The 21,702-nt window shown below is 37.0% G+C and overlaps 1 protein-coding gene across 2 annotated transcripts in view; it reads right to left on the bottom strand.

The window, feature by feature from the left end:
* CACNA2D3 (calcium voltage-gated channel auxiliary subunit alpha2delta 3) overlaps positions 1 to 21,702 on the bottom strand; it is a 478,082-nt gene that overhangs the window by 257,850 nt on the left and 198,530 nt on the right. For both annotated transcript variants that reach the window (XM_026096289.2, XM_064518911.1), the window contains exons 7-9: positions 20,329 to 20,389; positions 20,081 to 20,231; positions 11,453 to 11,527 (exon numbers count right to left, since the gene is read on the bottom strand). In XM_026096289.2, the coding sequence (XP_025952074.1) occupies positions 11,453 to 11,527; positions 20,081 to 20,231; positions 20,329 to 20,389 (287 nt within the window). The remainder of the gene's footprint in view (positions 1 to 11,452; positions 11,528 to 20,080; positions 20,232 to 20,328; positions 20,390 to 21,702) is intronic.

Below are 21,702 nucleotides of genomic sequence, written 5' to 3'. Positions count from 1 at the left end.
TGTCAGTCCAGGACAAGCTCCTCGAACACCTCAACCCAGAACACCAGCGATGCATACGTCTGCGCTTGGACCTTTGCATGCTACTGACTTTATTTAATAACATTTTCCACTGGCAAAAATAAAAAGTCCCAGTGATCCTAAGATCTGATAGCGATCCATGCATAACCCTAAAAGCTTTTTTCTCTTTTTCTTTTTAAGCTTTGTAAAGTTAGTTTCACGGTACCTTCTAAGGCAGAAACAAACATATTTGCAGGACCTAAAATCAGGAAAGGTATTCCTGTCCTAGGTATAGTTACAAATATTCCTGGTCGAAGAACAACCAGGTATACGGAACAGCCTGGGGTACACAGTCATTGTTTTACTAAAGATGAAAAACAGTATTCGGGGGCTGTCAGAAGCCTGCTTTAAGGTCAGGTGGTCCAGCTGTGTCTCAGACTACATCAGGACTTAAATGAGGATGCACCCAGAAAGGTTTTCAATTGTCTTGATATTCTATGCTTCATGGGACAGTAATATGGAATATTAAAACCCACCTCTGTTGCATATGGCTTTGGCATAACTGAACAAGAGGATAAATATATAACCATTTCTCATGACAGAACTTGGAATTTCTCTTATAACAAGATTATTGAAAATGTTTTTCGGTATGCCCGGGTGTATTCACCTTTTTTAGCCTCAGAGCTTAATCAACAATTGTATGGATTTTGGACCATACTTGGTTGGATGACTACGTTAAATTTTCAGACTTCAGGGATTAGGCTAAAATTGTTTGGCAAAATATGCTAGCAGGTCATATTTCTGTTGATTCATTTTTCAATTTCCTACTTCTGATTTATTAGGTTTTAATAGCTAATAACTTAAAATAATTCAAGTTAAGTAATTTATTTCAACAAATCTGTGTCTGGGAGAAGACATGTATGATTTTGCAAAGATTCAGACCACTCTCTCAAACTATTCATGAGTCAGAACATTGAGTTACATCATGAGAAACATTAAATGAAAGAATTAGGAAGATGCAGGAGGCTAACTGAATACAGGCAAGAATCTGACGTTCCTTTCATATTTTCAGGTTTTTGTGGACAATTGAAAAGCTCTTCTGTCAGAGATGAAGGCCAAAGGACTTTCACATAACTGAACTCATTTCTGCACTGAAAAAATAGATACCATAACCAGCTTACTACATTTTCTATGGAAAAGAGTGGCCAGAAACATTTGGGTGTGCAGAATGTTACTATGTAGCAGTTATAATCTTTAATTGGCCAAATTAATTTTGCATGGTGGGTCACCACTGAGAGTTTTTCTTTCTTGGCAGAAGCTCCCGGCTTTATAACCAGAATGACACACTAATTTATCTAGTGCACAGGAAAACTGACGGATGATTTAGTGATTTGGAGGCAATTTTGAAGAAATTTTGTGGTGCCTCTTTGTATCAGTCTCTCTCTTACAGGCTGTTCTAGTGGCTTCAGATGGCTTCCTCTTTGATACTATAAAAACTGACTGGTATCCAAAATCTCAACAAGACAACAGGTTTTTACATCCTGGAAGTAAACAGAACCTAGTCACGCTCCAAACAAACCAAAAAGACTTCTGTGTCTGCACTACAGTCAGGGTAATTTCTGGCATCCGTGATGATAATATGATGATACTCTTCAACCTTCAAGGTTTTACCCCTTTCAAGAGGAGAAGAAAGTGTTGCCATCTTCATTTGACAGCTAGACAAAAACACCTGAAAACAATTAGTGATATACTAGAGCAGAAAACTGAGGTCCAGTTCCCCAGCTGCCAGGGGTGCCCTGGCAACCATGCCATCTCAGAGCTGTAGACAAGACAGCAGACAAGTTATCAGCTAACATAATTCCTGATATCTGGCATTCCTGTTTTGGTCCTTTTTACACAGCAGACGTTTGGAGAATTTCACTGATAGATTCTCCCGTAGGATCATGACAAAGCTAGGCACAAAATGGTGCGCTTGGCTAAAGTTTTAATTGCCACACGGCCTACAAAACTTCACAAGCTGTTTTAATGCCTCTTAACATGAGGACACAACCTGAAGCCTCACAGACAGAGGCATGTCGCCAAGTAAATAAAACTCGCTATGGCTAACAATAGCAGATCCCTGGTTCTGGAAGACCCGAAAACCTGTTTGCCTTTATATCATATTTCTATACCGCTGACGAGATTGAAGCACACTGGTAGTCTGTTTACAGTTGTAAACTTCTGACCCAACGAAGTCCCCTCCTCTTATCTTCCTATTTACCTAGCTAAGAGAGCTTCTTCCCCCCATCCCACACCAAATTTAGGGCTTCTGAATTCCTTACTTGAGTTATGTTTAACTTTCCATTTATACAAAGTTTCCAGCACTTTGATTATAAACAACTATGTTTTGAGTTTCCTGTTGGTGAGACGATATGCTACATAGTGGCCCCAGTCCCCTCTACCTTTTATTTACCTTTTATTTATTCTAGTTTAACTGAGATTACCAAAAATAATACCATTACAGAATACCATTTACCATAAATAGGAATACCCAAATTAGATGAGCTTACAGGACCATGGATTCAAGTCCAAACATATTAATAAAGCATTTTCCACTGATTCCAGAGGGAAGTAACAGCTCACAACTGATATATGCAACAGTTCATACAAGCATATTGGTGAAATACGATATTTGCTATTAATTGCCTGACAAGGTGAGCTCCCTACAGAAAAACACATTGTTAGTGGGGTCTACAAGACTTCTCAGTCAGGTTTAGCGTAAGTCTCTGCTACCAACGGTATTAGCTCCCATGCTTGACCATGTGTGCTGTACTCCTAATGCTCCTGAGACATACTTTCCAAAGATTTATCAGATTTGAGAGGATGAACTACATCAGGATATGAACCAATAAAAAGACAATCAGGAGGCGTACGTGTGAGGTGGGAGAGTGATGTTTACTGATATGTCACAGAGAAGTTTACCCACACATACTAACAGCTGATAAATCTGCAATCACATCTGTAAAATGCATTTAAGCATCTTCCTATTAAACATTCATTGCCGGGGCAATTACAGGTTAGCTTGCTGGTGATGATTATCATTGTATCCAACCATTTGTGTTCCCCTAGCACATTGTGCTGGGGGACTACAGTTTATTCAGAAAAACAAATACAGAATATGGAAAGCCAGAAGCTGGTATGCTGAACAAAGAGCTCGAGATTGAATATACCCAGATGAAAAACAAACTCTGATTAACCAGTTAGTTGCCTGGGGCTGCAATGGCTAATCAGTTAAAAAAAATTGATTTCACAGAATGTGTGCGTTTTTTCTTCTTTTTTTAAAATAAAAAAAAGAGAAAAAAAAAAGAACAGTGAAGCAATGCAGTCACTCTTTTGGGGGGATCTGACAGAGGTAGATGGATAAATATATACTTAAATAATTCTCTTAAACATAATTCAGTATGCAAAATTTGTATTTACCAACCTCCTCTTGGCAATTCCAGTCAGCTTCATTGCTGAATCAGTCTTCTGGTTATTTAATTTCTGGTAATTACATACAAAAATAAAAGCTCATTGGAAGTTATTATATACTACATCTTGTCTATTTTTGTCATTCTAATTTACACAAGGGTAAGTTCTCTATTTAGTTTGAGTTACTGTGCCTATCTGTGCATCTATAAGATGATATATTTCATCTGGAAACATTTATAGAGAAATGTACTCAATTCATATATAGTACATTAAAAAAACATATAAAAGAGGAATGTATATTGTAATATTGTTACTTTAAATCTGGAGTTACATTAAATCAGATTGTCATCCGATTCCTTTGGGGTAGGTAAATTGTAACATGGAGTTTCTCAAAGATGAAAACCTCTTGGCCCAAGATAACTAGTATTAAAATAGGCAGTTCCACATGTTTGTAATTTGTGGAGAAAGTACAGACGGTGACAAAATAGTGTCTGAACTATTTCCCACTCTTTTTTTAAATTTGTGTATAGCAAATTGATACACTTCAAGGTAGCAGCTGTTTAATGCTAATGCCAAATTATAAATTAGTCTGGTACAATTCAAATAATATATATTTTACATTACTAAACCACATTTAGGATCACAGATTCATTTCAACCTGATTTATGCTACCTAATGTAATTAGAGATTTAATCTTTGTGATAAACTAAACATGAAGCAAGTTTTGTAAATTATGGATAGTTTCCAAGATCCTGGGAATATTTCTCCACAAATCCACAGTGAGCCTCAAAAGGCAGGCAGGTGCCAACACAAAAATTTTATGACAAATGCTAGGTTATGAAATATTTTAGAAAGAACTGGATACTAGTTGATGCCTGTTATACCACCTGTAAGTTATAATTATTCTAACAAAAATTACTATATTCTTATACTGTAAAAAAATGAAAGCAGAAACACGATACATTGAAGCAGCTTAGGACTGGGATAGCTGATTTGCATCTTAGTAAAACTCATGGTGCATATATTAACACCATTCACATCACTACCATATTTGAAGTTATATGTTTGCCTTTTATAAATGTTATAAAATCTGATGTGATTCAATCAGGTTTCTCAAACGGAGTATGCTTTTAGAAGTTATATCTGACAGAAATTCAAGGTTCAGTTAGATCCACACTCCTTGAAAAGCAACACGTAACTTGAGTTTTTGCACAGTCAACAACTGTGCAAGCAGAAAAAATGCTTGATCAAAACAAGTGGATATTCCTAAACATTTTATATCATTATCTTTTCCTTGTAGTTTGTTGCTACCATTAAAAAATAAAGTTGTTGGATGAAGAATAACAAATCAAGACTGCATTACTTTGCTGTTCTTGAAGCTGGCAGGGAACAGGCTTAGATGCTTGGAATCATCAGTTGTTTCAATGTATCCTCACTCTTTCTTAAAGGAAAGCATGTTACCTCACCAACATGTTGGAGACCCAGGGCTGAAAATCTGCTTTTTCTCCAACCATTATTCCTTTCCCACAGTCAAAATGCATTAATATACTTAATGCTTAAATGCTTAGTTATATTAAGCATATTTAATGTCCTTTAAAAATCTGGGCTGTAATGCACTGGACAGATATTTATTAATATTTTAATCAAGGAGTGACCTTGATCAAGTAACTCTAGCAGGTGTGATGACAATACAGAAAATTATGTTCTTGTCAGAAAAATAATTATTCCAGCTTTGCACTCTGCCAACTATGATGAAAACACTATTACTCTTCAATATATGTACTTGGTTAAGCTTAAAGCTGCAAAGATGAAAGTTCTAGCTTCCTCATGCTGTTTTCTTTTCAGTCTGATTGCTCTCCTCACTCAACAAACCAACGCGGAATCAAGAATCCTCTGCTAATTTGGGTCCTGTAACATCTAAGTCAACAATTAAACCTAACTTTTCACCCCTTTATTAACAAGGTTGTGGGAAAAGAGACCCAAGCCATCAACTATAATGAAAAGCAAGGGTCATACGACATAATTTAAGAAAAGATGCAAATTTAAGGAAAGATGCAACCAAAATAGATTGCACATTACAGAAGAAATGCAACTCCAACAATGAAACTGTCTTGGTCTGGTTGTGACTCCAAGATAAATGCAACTTCCTTGCTCTATATGCTGCAAGCACTTTATACAAACTTACTCAGTGTCAGGCCCTCTTTCCTGCCTGAATAATAGAACAAGAAAAAAAATGAAAAGATAAATGCAGGCTTTAGAAAAACTTTCCTGACACTCAGAAGAGAAAATTGAGCTGCATTACTCAAGGTAGAGCATATTGTCACCACAGGGTCAATATAAGACTGCTGTAGTGCTTTGACTGCTTCTCCATACTTTAATGTGACTGGATTTCTGTTGTGTAAGTAATTCCCACAGTGGTTCAGAAAAGAATGGTGAGTGGTCTACAGCTGATGTGTGGAAATAAGTGTGTTTCCAATAATGTTTTCCATAAAGAGAGACGATAAAGTCACAGTGGTTCACAAGCAATTTAAAGGCCAGCAGCACTCCACTAGACCTACAAATTTTGAAGCCCTTGTTCAGAAATAATTCTAAATTTGTAAAACTTGACTTAAGGATAATGAAAACATCTCTGAAATTCTTTTTATCCTAATTAAGCATGGTGTTAATCACATCAAGAAGAAAAAAACCCATTTTTTCCATACTGACACATTCTGGAATTTCACATTCATTTCATCATACTGTTTCAGTCAAAAAAGGTAGGGACAATTGGGGGGGGGGGGGGAAATCACACTGGTTCACTGAGAAAATGTATAGACAAAAAAACCTGGACAGCTTTTTTGTTTCAAGATTGACTGTATTTTCTGAAAGTCTGGCTCTTTGGGAGCCTGTTGCATTCCCTGGGCACTCCGCCCCATAACCGTCCCTGACCAGGAAAGGATGGGCCAGCAGAGGCCGGTACATTTGTCACCTGTGACTCCCTCCATTGAATACTCGGCATCAGCACCCCGGGGCTTCCCAGGCTGCTGTAGCCCTGAGTCTGAAGCAGTCTCCTGCAGCCTACCAAAAACATCCTTACGCTCCGTTCCCTGACGATGCTCCCAGGCTTCCTCTTACCTAGGGTGGTGGTGGAGCAGCACATGCTCGGGGTGTGGCCCATCTGCCCAAGGCTGCTGCTGGCAAATTAAACCGTTTGACTTACGCCCACACCTTGGAAAGCCAGGCTGGCTGCCACTGTGGCTGTGCAAGAGGCCAGGAGCGGGGCGGCATCTGCACTGGTGCAGGGGAACCCTGTGAGCAGAAGCAGTCACCACGCTCAGCCCTCCCCACCAAAGGAGGGGTTCAATCTCTCCCTCCGTCCAGCCCCGGCCCATTTGCCCCAAGTGAGCAGAATCCAACCCTCTCTTCGGCTGAGAGGCTGGTTTCCCCTTTAATTCACTTTGAATGAAGCTCAAGTGATAAGGAGAGCAAAATTCTAGACACTTTTTTCTGTTGCTTTTTTTTTAGAATTTGGAGTTAAAGGAAAACTTTGAACAAATAAAGACATTTAGCATGTTTAAGTGACTTCCTCAGAGTAGGAAGATTCCATTTGAATCCCTTTGAGCCTTCTATAAAGAGAGCAAAGTAGTTATTCAATAAATACTTGCAAGATGGATGTAGTCTGGGGTACTGATCCTTTGAAAGCAATTTTTTTGTAGTTACTGAAACAGCTACTTTCCCCATAAGATAAAAACCCTCAAACATCTCAAAGTAATTACCTATCTCTGATTCTAAACAGTGTGTTTATTTGCTACATGTGATGCAGTGAGGTGGACCTAGCAAGAGGTTTTTGTTGTGTTTTCTTTGTTTTGTTTTGGGGGTTTTTGATTTTTTTTATTTATTTATTTTTTTTTTTTAAAGAAGAGTGTAGTGGGAATTTTTAATACTGGTACTAACATACTACAGCAAAAAACATACTGTCAAAGTGGCAGAAATTACAGTTTACTCAGCATAAATTAATAGCTTGGTAAATTTGGCTTAATGTATGCTTCCAATGACAAATTTTGCTCCAGAAAAATACCTGACCTTACTAAGATCATTCATATAGCAGTACAAAAGATCAGAAAATGGCAAAGTTAACTGTTAACAATTCAGTCCCCGCAATCATCAGCAACATACATTTCCTCTTTCCACATAGGGGAAAACCAGAGTGATATCAAATACTACTACAGCAACTTCTAACTGCTTCTGTTTTAGTTTAGCATACGGGAACACATTCGCTATCCTAAGAAAGCATGTTCTAACGTAATTTAAAATATTTGTATTTATTTTGGTACTAGCAGACTATATAGCATTAGTCTGCTAATGCTTGCTCCCATTCAATTGATAAAAATATTTGATATTAAAAGATTAAGAACATAGATTTCTGGAAAGAGTAGATAGTTACTTCTTCTGGCCTATGTCGCATTTCCAAAATATCAGGCATATAAACTGAAACAACAGCATATATGGATATATTACAAAACACTGCCAGTCTACCACCTGCCTGCTTTGTCAATACAGTGACTCATGATGATAAACTAATAGTTGCTGCAAAAATACATATTACAGTGTTGTTTGTGGTATTTTCCTTGTTTCTTTTTTATCATTTAATAAACAAAAGGAACAGCTCTTATGTGCGATGAACATGCAAAAGGTTATTTATTTCATAAGACGTGTTGAGCAAACTTAATTTCATCTACTTTTATCTGATATTGGAATGGACGCATTTCAATTGTAGAGGAAAAAAAGACAAAAGCAGCACAGTAAGTCTACAGAAAATGAAAGTATCAGCCCAAATGACTGAATTCTGATGAGTAGTTCCAAAACAGCTAAATATTTTGATACATCTATATTTTGACCAGTTTTGTTATGTGCATAATAAAACATTTTAAGATGTTGTTCTTCTATGGACCTGACCAAAAGAACCAAAGTCAAGAAAAGTTTTTCCAGAAATTTCAGTGAGCTTTGGATGAGGCCTCATATAATTTTGCTCTGAGTATATTCAAAACACACAGGTATCAGGTCCTACAACAATGTCAGACAATTCAGAAACCAAATTTGTAACTGTGAATTCATTAGCATGACAACTGAATTACTCCTTTAGAATTAAATGGTTGTCCATCTACTTGACAGCCCTTTACCTTATGTCCTGGGCTCATCTCTGGACAATAGTACTTTTGTGCCTGCCAGTATTCAGGCAAATGAACTGTTAACTTTATTACACAAAGTAGGACAATAGTAAAAACATGCAGTTAGATTCTCCACAGGAACTAAGAAACAAATTAATTTGATTGACAAAGTCATAGTGCATTAAAAAAACACATAGAAGTATGACATGCTACATATCTCAAGTTTATTCTCTAGTTCTGGCCTTTCAGGGAAAGGGTAACTAGCTTACTAACATGACTTTAACTGGAAAAAGGTCATATTTAGTTATCCTCCAAAACCTTGAATGTGTTATTCAGGGCACAATAAAGCACAAACTGATTCCAGATTTAAAAAAATGGCATTTAGCCAAATAGAAATTATGTTGAAGCATACTCCGAAGAACAAAATTTGAAATCGTGCTTAGCTATTTTGAATAATTAAGTACTGTTCATAAAATCTGAGCATCATCTGGGTGGCATAAAAACTTTTTGATCAATTAAATTAAATCAAATCTGATATTAAGTAACATATGGGTACATGGTAATCTGCATTTTGATCTGCTGCAGAGTGATGGAAAGTTTAACAGTAGGATTAATTCCAAACAGTACATCTGGGCAATATATCTGAATCTTTAGTTTTAAGTCTTGAACATGCACAGCTTTCCCATGGCTCATTGGATGCACCCACAATAAAGTGCTCATTTTGGAAACTGCATCACAGTTCACAAATAAGGGTCTTCAACAGTAAATGATTAGAAACAATTTGTATCACTCCACACACTAACTAAATGCTATTTAGATATTCTAAAATCAACAATGGAGAACATCAAGAATATTAAACAAGCGATCCATGAAGAATGATTTCTGTAGAAGATGTATATGAAGGTGAAATGCAAAGAACTCATCTAATAGTACAACAGAGTGAAGTACAGCATAACTAGATAAAATTAATTTTGTTTTGGCGTACATGTGAAGGTCTGACCTCAACACACTTACAAACATGTTTTCAGAACCGTTTGCTACTTCCTGTAAGATCTCATTGGCTTCTTTAGCAAAAATGAACTACCACACAAAATCTCAAACAGCACAATTCAATGTGGAGCTGAAACGCTTCTGGTTTGCTTTTAGTTTAAAAAAATAGAGAAAAGTATTTAGACTGCTGCCCTCTCCTGCCATAAGCAAGACCCAGGATAAATGGATACGCCACTTTTAAGAAGACAGGAAGCTTGACCAGGGAAAAATTCTGTAATAACAAATGTAGCTTACTTTAACAGGCTTTCAATCTACAAGAAACAAAACATATTTCAGCAGAAGGAGAAAGAAATTAACAATAAAATTATCAGATTTTTCTCATGGGTTTCTTTTTCATCTGGTCACTTCTTAGTTTTCATTTCATCTTCCACCATCACAAGGAATCACACGAGATCTTACAACAGAAAAGACGAGATTTTATTTTGGAACCTTCTTTTAATATTATGGGATATATGCCAGTTTTTTGTACCACCTCTAATGTTAAACTCTCTGCTTCTCTGTGTCACCCATATACTAATCCCTGCTTATGTAGCTGTTAACATTACTATCCTAAATAAACATATTTTTGAGGGAGAGTATTACTTTTGCTATAATACTGTAAGACCTGAAATATGTTCTTAGTGATTAAGCTAGGCCATGATATTTAAGTGCACTATTCCATTGCACTGTTTTCTTAAGGATATATACTGTCCCCTCCACCAAAAATTAAAATATGAGCAATTAATTGAAGAAATATCCACCTTTCCTATTAAATGTTCTACAAGTTTCTCACTGTTTGACAGGTCTGACAAAATAATTATTGATCTGTGGACACTGCAAAAAAATATATTTAAATCAACCTGTGTGACACATTAATGCCTGGCAGATGTTTGCTGAATTAACTATACTCATTTAATACATCATTACTATGTTTCTCTCTTCCCTTATTAAGGGAAACATTCTTTCTTTGTAACAAAATTCTCACCAAATTATTAGCCCTAGATTGTTCTAAATTTATGGCTACATACCATAATCCATTTATTTCCAATTTTTTTTTTTTTTTACATATTCTAATAGATGCATTATCTTTATCATCAGTAGGATTTCTGTCAGACAACTTTTCAGGTTCTTGAGCTTAATACACTATTTTCAATCTCCAGTCATCAGACCAAAATAAATGACAGCCTGTGTAAACAGCCTCATTTTGTTTTATGGAAATACGTTTACATTAATTTGAAGGCTATTCAGTGGCCTGATCACTATAGCATCAATTACTAATTAATAAGTACATAATGAAATAAGGTAGCATTAAATCTTTCAGTAATTTGTCATAATTTATTTTAACTACATTTAGCATAAGCAACAAGTTAACTCTCAAAAATAATTAAAATGAAATGCCAGTTACAAAGCTATGAATATAATCTGCTAAACCACGGCATCATCAAAAGCTTCCTTCCAAAAAAACATTTGAAAAGTTGTCAAACAGCATTTTTAAAGGAATTCTGCAAAAGGTCTTAGTAAATCAATACAACAATAAAACAATAGTTTAATTTAAAGCAACTACAGCATTGAATTTTGAAAAACAATTACTAAATTTTATTAACAGTATATTTGCAGTGATTTCTGCAGCTTATTCAGTCAAACTAACTAGGTGGATGTGTCTTTTTCTTCCTGCTGAGTCACATAAGACACCTTTGAAATGGCATAAGGAGAACAATTAATTTAATAAATTCTAATAACGGAATTCATTTTATTAGGGAAAGACCTTTAAGTACACTGTTACGCATTGCATCCTATTTCTCTTTTGTTTTGTTACTTCCATTCCTTACCTCTTTGTTGGCTCTGTCTGCTTGAACTAATGTTCCATTCAGACATGGCTCTACATAGTGAAGTTCTTCATTATACTGTAGAGAAAAATTAAGAATATGATGAAAAATTTAATTAAAAGCTTTGAAAGATACAATTTAATTTTATGATTTAGAACTACAGTGAAACATGCACATAAAGCAAAAACAATTGGACTCAATTCATTTTAAAAAATTTGCCATAGTATTATTTCTTTTACATGATTCTTAGTATTTCAGAGGTTCAAACTTCTTAAAAGCAGCATTCAATTGAATGGATGCCAGCATGCAGGTGTGGTTAGTGGGTACTGTGTACAGTAGCTGGCAAAAACATCCTTCAAGTTGACATCTGGATAGTATGAAGAATTTGGGTTTGATGCAGTCACAACTTCCCTTTCTTTGCTATATTAAAAAAATATATATACTGACAAATATTTGAGGCAATGGCTAACGTATTTTGGGAAGTTAATAGCGGAAAACTGCACCGAAGAGTCTGCGAGCTCGAATCAATCCTGGAAATGCCTGACAATGGTTAGAATTGCAGTCAAAGTAGCTCATTAGACAATACGTCAGGAAGCTGTGACACTTCTTTAAAGTACTCCCCGGTTATCTTGCGAGGCTTAAGTAACTTAGACAGCCAAGTCCCATTGTCAGAAGCACTTAAAGAACCTGAGTTTCACCTGCAGTGAGTAGATCTTACAGACTCATGAATGCTTAAGTCACTTCTGAAAATGGGACTTGGTTATTTAAATATTTTAAACCTTTCAACACAGGACATATTAATAGATAAGGGCCCTCCAAAGAAGTCTATATTAGTATTACAGATTCAGTTTTACATTTATTCCTCTTTTTATTTGATCTGCCCTAAAAGTTATCACAGGTTAAAGCATGAGGCCTTTGCATCTAGGCCCTACTTGGTTTCACCCTTTCACAGGCACGAAAGAAGACAACAAGTTCAGCCAAAAATAATCAGGGAAAGCATTTCATATGATTAATACACATATCCACTCCATCCTTCCTCCATCTCAGTGGGAATAAAAAGAGCCTTACAGTGATTCATTGCAAAATGCTGCTTACACAAGGCTCTTTGTCACTGCAAGTTCACATTGTCTCTGTCCGCCTGCACCTCTGAATTCATTCTACTCTCTCTTCAGCATAACACAACTCCTTCCTCTGCACATATGCCTAACCTTAGACCCCTGCAACCTGCTCCACATTGGACATCTGTCATCACCATTCATATGAACAGTGCAGTATGCACCAACACTCATTAATTACATAATTATTACATAATTATTGTTGCATAGGGAAGAGTGTTTAATTTGAACTGCATCAAGTTATTCTTGAGGCATTGTGCCAGACTCAATCCTCAGTTATAAAAAAATACAAATCCAGAGTAACTCTACTTACTACAGCTGGATATATAGAGTATTTACATCAGCATCAACATAGTAATTGGTGCATAAAAAAAACATATGCTAGAAGGTTATTTACACATCCTTTCTGCAGCAGATTTGCATGCTTCCCTAATCATTTTATTCCAGTCAATGTTAATCCAATATATGAGTGCCTGAGGACATGTCTATTGCTCCAAAGGTCACATGAAAACACAAGACAATGACATCTGGAACACTTGCGAGTCACTGGGAACGTCCTGTGTGCATCTCAGTGTCACAGCAGTTTATTGATCTGATAAATGATGTGCTTTACCCTGCAGTTTCTCTTTTCAGACTGCTTTCCAATCTATCTCCTGACAGCCATTGCAAAATAATAATGCTAAATCTTCACAGCATTTTGTATTATAGGCCATAGTCAAGACCATCTTCCTTTCTGACTACTGTAAACAAAAACTAAATATCTAACAGATGCTGGCTCACTCGCCCCTAATCTCTAACCTTTTACTACTTCACACTATTTTTTTCAGTATATTCTTTAATCAATACACTTTTTGGTTAAATCTGGGTGCTTCAGCTTGATTTTTGTAGCCAACAGTAGAGACTTGTTAACATATTTGTCCTTATATGACATCAAGCACATAGTCTGTAATCAGTTAGCGTATAACAAAATACTAGAACCTGCCTCATGACCAGTTTCCAGTGTCTCATGTGTGCAAGCAAAATGAGAATTCCCAAATGCTGCAGTAATAGCAAAAATTTTTCCATCCTTATCACCACGAGCAAGTAGATGAAACAATTTCCTACTCTATCAGAGCTTGCATCTAATTAGCATAATTTTAGTCTGTTAGATTTCTATAAGATTCCTTTTCAGCACTATTTTGAATAACTCATGTCATTAGGTATCCCCACAGACATGCAGCTTGCATGTCTGCCAGCTGCATCACAACGCAGACAGATTCCCAATAGCTTCCTACAATGTGTCTAACGTTATACAGTCGTGTAGTATAAATGACACCCATACTTTTAGGGAGGACAGGCTTGAAGTCCCTTAGCAATCCCATTTTACAGAATCAACCTTCTTAAAAAAAAAAAAAAGAAAGAAAGAAAGAAAGAAAAAATTCGTTCTGGCATAAGCAGCATCGTTACCTAGGCAGCATACGGAAAAAGCACTCTTCATTGTCATTATAATTATAAAAAGACATAGATATTCATCCTTCCACAATCCAGCCAAGTTGTGACACTGTTTGAATTTGTGACTTCTAATTTACCTTGGGAATATCACTGTAAAAATATGGAAAGTAATCCGCTATGTATTTCAGAAGAAACTGTATTATGCCAAGGTATGTAAACAAACTTTTTATGTAATGGTGTTCTGCTGATAACAAGTATAAACTGAAAGTTCTCTTTCAGTTGGCAGTTCTTCCTCTGCTATGTGGAAAGAGCAGAATACATAGTAAACTTCGTATAAAAAAAGGTATAGCAGCTTCTGATAGTTTGAATTGTTGCAACGGTATATTATTATGATCTATTTTGATGATCAGTGACACATTAATTTTTATACTCTTTGCTAAATATATACACTTTCTTTTCCTTTTTTGATCAAATCAAATATGAAGACATGGAAAAATGCACTGGACAAAATTACATCACTTCACAAAAGAAATTCCCAAAATAGTGAACATCTCCCTCTAAGTCCCTGAAAACTGAAGAGCTCTCCGATTCATCACGTGCCACCAGTCAAGCAGTGCTTGCTGCCTAAGCTGGCACATCTACTTGATGAGACCTTCCGTACAACCATCGGCTTCTAGTAAAACGCCCAGCTGGGGCTTCAGAGCACACTTCAGATCTCCTTGTCCTTTCCACGGGATGTTCTGCAGTGTCATTAGTGAGGCCTTTCTTTTTACAGTGCCAAACTTTTAAAGTAGAAAAGGGGAAAACCACTACCAGAATTTTCACAATCCCCTCCCACTAAATTATTCAGCAACTTGAACTCAGCTCTCTGGCTTTTTTCATAGCATTTAAAATTTTGTATTTAGTGAAACAGCTTCCTGATCTTGAGCCAATAGCCTTGTTCGTAACTGCTGACTTTCCCAGCAACATTTGGTATAGCTCTATTGTTATCTGAGCAAGGAGATTTTAAAAGCAGATTTCTCTTCTTTAAAACTGCCACCTTTCACCTTTCCTATTGCAAAATTAATGCATCTGAGTAAAAGACATTCTGTTTTTCAAGAGTCTTGCATTACATTCAGTTTTCATATGTTTCCTAGTGTTACTTACTTCCATACCCCCAAACTCTGGCCTATGGCACCTTTGCATATTACAGTTGTGATAGTAGTGATGCAATAACTGAGATAGTTAAAATAGCTGTAGAATAGCCTCCCCTTTGCTGAAGGCGGGAGGAGAGAAGTAAAAACCCATCATCATCCTTTCTGAACTCCTCTTCCTAAACCTCTGCCTACTTTCATCTGTCTTGTAATCTCAGCATTTGGCAAGACCTATTTTCTTATTATTTTATTTTTACATTATACTTATATACCTTTATCTGTTTTATTAGTTCATTTTATTTTGCCACGCTAGTTAGTTCTTTGCAGTACAGCACAAAATAAAATGTGTGGGCCAAATTCTGAACTAACAAACAGGAACCATATAGTCAGGTAGAGGGCTGCTGACTTATATTGCACAATCAGATACTATCCAGATCCTTAAAATATGTCTTGAGGTATAAATGATTCCAGCACAGCTAAGCAAGTAGTTTTGCATTTACCTCTGCATTTTTCATATTTACTCTTTGTCATATTTAAGCTCTCTGGAGCTTAAGGTTCACAGAAACAAATTAAATTCACCTTTTGTTTTGGAACAATAAATGGATAAAAAATTTCACACTACATTAGGCATACTCAGAAATCCAACACAGCCCAAGCTAAGACTCAACAATGAAGTCAAACCAAAAGAGCGACTGCAGAAATCTGTATTTCTGAAGTTCCACTAGTTCTGGCGTGCTCAACAAGTGGCACGCAAGCATAGTCTACAGGTTCAAGCAAACGCATGGAGATTCACAGTCGGTCAGCCTACCCGTCGGTGCTACCCGCGCAGAACCTGACTGATCAGGCAGGCTGAAAACCAAGTTTATCCATGATCTATTCCGGATGAATACAAGAGCCTAAAAAAAAGTGCCTATGTAGAAACTGTTTATAATGGAAAATTCCACACACAAAAAACAGAGAACTACAAAACTGTGCTTTGAATTAACAAATAACACTCTTCTAGTCAATTTTGCTAAAATGGTGTAACCAGAGCATTAAAATTGATTTAACGATCTCAGTTCAGTTAATATTTTGTTCATTTAATGTAGAGTTTATACTATTGTAAAAGCATTCAAAAAAAGTCAGCATTGGGCAAAATTAGCACTCTTTTTATGATAATATTGTTAATTTAATGCATGACTTGGAGTTATACTTGAAAGTGAATTGGAAAAACATGCCTTTTCTCCCATTGTTGCTGACATCTCTGTTCATGCACCGGTGAACTGACCTTAAATTTTAACACAGACAGCACAAAATCACTCCTGTATTTCAATATTTTTTTTCCTAATTCAATCATCTAGTCCATCAATTTCAGATAGATTTTGCAACAACCTACCCATGAAAGCTAAAACGATTTTGAACATTATCTTTTTATGTTTATTCTCTGGAAAGACCTGCACTGAATACTTGTGTTATATATGCATACAGATATAGTTAGAAGAGTATTTAGTAAAAGATGAAATGGAGCTAACTGATATGAAAGAACCCAGCCAGTATACTGCTAGTGGGGTTTTTTGCAATCCTACTGCATACTTGTAAGTGTTAATTGAATTTTTAATGATGTTAGTGTGTAGTGACCATAACTCCCATTACATTTAATGAGAATCTTCAGCTTCATTTTATGTGGAATACTGAAACTATAACAGCAATTTGAAAAGCAACTTGGAGGGCTTTTAAAACTTTCTGTACTGGGAGATACTGTGAAGGGACAACAAAAAGCTAACAACAAAGCTGATGTCCACAAATTTTGCACGAGTGCTTTTCAGGCACACTTGAGCTTTGCACCCTGCTAAGCTCAGCTTCCTCTTCTTCCACTGACCCAGACACTGGTTTGCTCTATTCCTTTTATCACTGCCCCCCACTGCAATATCGAGTACCGGCCTACCCCGTCCACCTTGGATGCTGAAGAACCCCCACCACAAAAGACCAGGCTGAGCTCCGCTATAGGTGTCTTGTGTGCCATCTTTGGCAGCCGATTGCCTTTTATAAGGCAACTTGCTCCCATTCCCATGATTCAGCTCTACTCTCTAACTTATCAACCCCAACTTTTTTTTTTAAACAATGACTGTCTTCTTTCAAGAGAGAAATTATCAAAGAGCTTGTCCTCCTCTAACCTCATCTTCTCCCTTGCCTACTTTAAACGTGCTCTTCCCTCTTCCTGCCTCAAACACAAGAGTTTCTCATCTGTTTGAGTAACCTTTCCATGTGCTTCATCCTGTCTGTTGCTCAGCTAAGTCCTCTCTCACACCTTTCAGCACCGCTCTCCCTGTATTTTCTTCCCTGGCTCTTTTCCTTCAAAATGCAGGTGTGCTTTAGGGTCCCCCCCACACACACACACACAAAAAAAACTCAAAAGAGAGAAAACTCCCTATTACATGTGACTCCCGATTCCTGCCCCGTTTCCTCACATAATGCTTCTTTTCCCAGTACTTGTTCCATTAATCGGCGCATGTAATACAACCATACTGCCACTCAGGCACAAAACTTGGCCTTCGTCTTTCAAGTGCACTGTTTGTCCAAATTTCCCCGTATATAGCTCTCGTTCTGCCTCATATTTTAGCTTGGGAAGAGGAAAAGGGATCTGGTTGTTTGTCCCAGAAGGGCCGGTGCCAGCGCGGGAGGCAGCGGGAAGCGCTGGGGCGCACGGGCCCGCTCGGCACGCACCGCGCGTCTGGCCAGCTCTGGACACCGAGACTCGCTCCGTGGGCGCTCGCACTGCGGCGGGGATGTCTCACACCGATGGAGATATCCTGTCTTCAGCGGAGACCGCTCTCTTAGCCCTCACGTCACCAGGCTGTTTCAATAAGAAAACTTGCTTCTGTTTACAAACGTTTGTCTGCAGATAAAACCCACGCAGACTTGCAGCAGACACCACCAGCGGCTGTTGAGGCCGGAGTCACGCTGCTGGAAAGGCTGGAGACGCCATGGGGAGGGGGCGTCGTGCTGGTGGGGACACCCCTGAGAGAGGCTGCGCCCGCGGCACCCCGCAGCAGGCAGGGACACCCCGGAGGGGAGGGCAGCCGTGGGACACCCCGTGGCTGGGTGGGGACACCGCGATGGGGAGGGCGGCCATGGCTGGCGTGGGGGAGCAGAGGTGCTCAGCTTAAGCTCAGCTCGGGGAAGGGGGGGGAGAGAGGCATTTACTTGAGTAAACACAGATTTAAATCAAAAAAGTAACAGTTACTTAACTTTTTTTCTTGAACCGAAATATTAATATTCGGTATGCCACTACATTCCCTACTATTCCTATATTGCTTTGAATTCTTTGCCACACACACTTTTACATCCTTTGTTACAGATGAGCCTTTCGGCTTTCCCAAAGTAAAAATTTCACTTAAGAAAAAACATCGATTTTTCTTCCTGAGTCATTTACAGAAACTGTCACAAAGACTTGTGAGCACAGTGATTATACACTGAATACAAATGTTCAGATAGCAATCACTTAGTTGACACATTTTTGCTACTTAGAAAACTTAATTACAATTTTGTTGAAGGATGGTAAACCTTTTTTTAACGCACAGTATAATTATGCTTTCCTATTACACAAGTTTCTGGTAATTATATAATAAGCAATTAAAGATTAATATGAAAGATATTCTGAACTGCCTGTCATCTGTTAAAATACAGTAAACGCTTGGATACTCCAGGCATATATATTTCATTCTCCACACAAAATCAAAGATTTGCCTTGTTGTCGAAGGGGTCATCTATTTTACTATATAAAGGGCATTTCTTCGTGCCAAAATCCTCCTTACATTCAAGAGTTTGAAGACATTTGGGGGATTTATATATAGGGTAGCGTATTTATAATACATTAGCAAAAGAACTTCAACAACAGAAAAAAGTTATAAAATCGTCAATCTCCCCCAACCAAATAATAGTTGGGACACCAGTTTTGGGTTTGCTGAAGCCATCCTTGCCTACATGATTAATCCCACTGTGCTTAAGGACTGTAAAACTAATCTCTGGTCATATATTTTAAAAAAGTGCCTGTACTTTGGAAAACTAACTGCCACACACAAATAACAGAAACAACTATTATCTAATTTATCAGTGTTAGTAAGTGCTGGTAAAATGTCTTGGTGCAACTTCACAGTACCCATTCTGTTCTTTGAAAAGTTATGTCACATCATAGAATCCATATGGAAAATAATACCCTAGAACTTCAACATTTACCCTGACTGTGCCTTTAGAGCTAAGCCCCGGCCTCCCGGCAATGATATAGACCATTGAATAGCGCTTTTGGAGAGTGACATGTAAATTAGGCAATATAGGAAGTTGCATTATAAGGACAAGAAAAAAATGTGACTATTAGTAATAAAAGTGAAAGATTTAAAATGGATCAGTAAGGTGACAGCACACAGTAGATTCTTAGTTTTCTTCACTTGCTTTATAGTTTCTTTTTGCAAGCTTCTAGCATATTTGAAACTCAATTAGCTAGATACATGCATACCACATCTCAGACTCACCCTGAGGAAAGCATGAACACTGAGCAGTGTCCAATTTTATGCAAACTTCAGCATGAGCTAATATCTGATTCTATTAATTCTTACATATTAATTGTTCTGAAATTTGCAGAAATTGTCAGAAAAAAAAAGGAAAAATCCCAAAGTTAAAAAGGTAACACAGAAAACTTATGCAAACTAATAAACAGAGAACTATTATTTGCAACTCTCAAACTCATGACAGTTTATTTAAGGGTTTTCAGATTGCAGCTCCTAGAAAAACACTCTGAAAACACTGCCACCTGAACAAGGTTGCAGTGGAAATGACAGGATCTGTCCAGTTGGATGTCTTCTTATATCCATCACCTCCCCACAATATTTTTCAAGTGTATTGTGTAATGTAAAACACGAGAGAGAGCAACAAAAGGTGGAATCAAAAAGATGGAAGAAGAATCCTGAGACACTCACAGCAATTATATTGAAGAAGTCATCATCTCCAAGTGTATCCAGAATAGATGATACTGTCTGTTTAGCAATAGTCAAGCGAAGCCCTTTCATACTGCCACTGACATCAACTAAAATGACCACATCTTTTGGAGAAGTAGCTGCCTGAATGTACCTAAAAGAAAAGGCAAAATACATGTTGTTCATGTAAAAAATGAACTTTTCTTCCTTCCATATTTCTTTAAAAACACTGATAGTTGTTTATTACCTACCATTTTCTATTTCTGCAGTCAAATGCAATGACTCCATTCTCATCAGGTTCCCATTTAATTCCTGTTCAGAAAAAAACGAGAAAGATTAAAATTAAAACAACTTGCACAGCAGCTGCTTAAAATGCATCTGAAGTATTGGGACAAAGCAGCATTTAAAGGAGTTTCATATTTTATCAGTTGAACAGGCAATGCTATTATAACATACCATGTCACCAATCACACTGTGCTAATGCTGGAAAGATACTGTTTCTCAGTCCTTTCTAGCCTACTGTAAGGTGAAATCCTCTTCAAGCCTACCTTGTTGATCACAGCACTGAGTGTCACTAAAGTATTGCTATTCTTGGTCACTTATGTGGAAACATAAAAACTGGACAATAAACTACAATTAATTTTCTAAGTGTTCCTGTATGTATCAATAGAGCACGCTATCAAAGTCGAGTACTGTAGGAAGGTTCTAAATTTTTGTCCTCCCTCTCTGCAGCCTCTTTCAGAGTAAATTATTTTTCATATAGATAGATGTGAATATTCATATATATGAGGGGGGATTATATATATATATATTTATATATATAAATATATTTTATATATATATACACACACACATACACTTTCTGTATTTTATCAGCCAGAGAAACTGATCAAGTACCTCTAAGTAATATTGTAGAATTTTAAGGGATAAGAAAACCACCTTCAAGAAAACCAATCTGTCTTCCTAGCAACAGACACATAGAGAAAAGTAGTCTGAACTTCAGCTACCCATATCTGAAAATATATATGAATTTTACTGGTTGCTGACTGTATTGTGAACCAAAATTTATCTTGTCTCCAAGACAGATGAATAGAGACTGTGCTTCATTAATTGGTATCTATGAAGCAATTATGAGCTGACAAGTTTTTGTCAGCTCATATTTAAGTTAGCATAGATATAATGGGCATGAAGTAATTGCATGCACTTAGCACAAATATTGAATAGTTCAGCCACTCCAAATTTATGCTTTTTATTTTATCTACATTTTATTTGTAGTTGTTGGACTATCTGCCACTTCAAAACACTTTTTTTTAAACTAAAACTAATCTTAATCAAAAATTCAAATCCTAAGAAATTGAATAATATCTTATATGGTGCGGCATCAGCTTTTATTATGATCAGTGAGCATACTTTCAGTACTGGAAAACCTTCTACCCCTGCCCCATAGTTGCTACCAAACTCACATCTTTTATTTTGGTGTTTTGGTTCTAGCAACCATACTCGTGTACTCGTGCGAGGTACACAAGAACCAATTGCTAGAATCAGTGGCTATTAATAGCAAAACCATCTCACTTAGCAAAGTTATCACAAGAAATAGCAAAATCATCTCACTTCAATTCTGCCCA

This window comes from Dromaius novaehollandiae, chromosome 12 (genome assembly GCF_036370855.1).
Source record: "Dromaius novaehollandiae isolate bDroNov1 chromosome 12, bDroNov1.hap1, whole genome shotgun sequence".
Taxonomy (NCBI): Eukaryota; Metazoa; Chordata; class Aves; order Casuariiformes; family Dromaiidae; genus Dromaius; species Dromaius novaehollandiae.
Note: the sequence above shows the minus strand (reverse complement) of the source record. Positions and strands in the feature narration are given on the sequence as shown.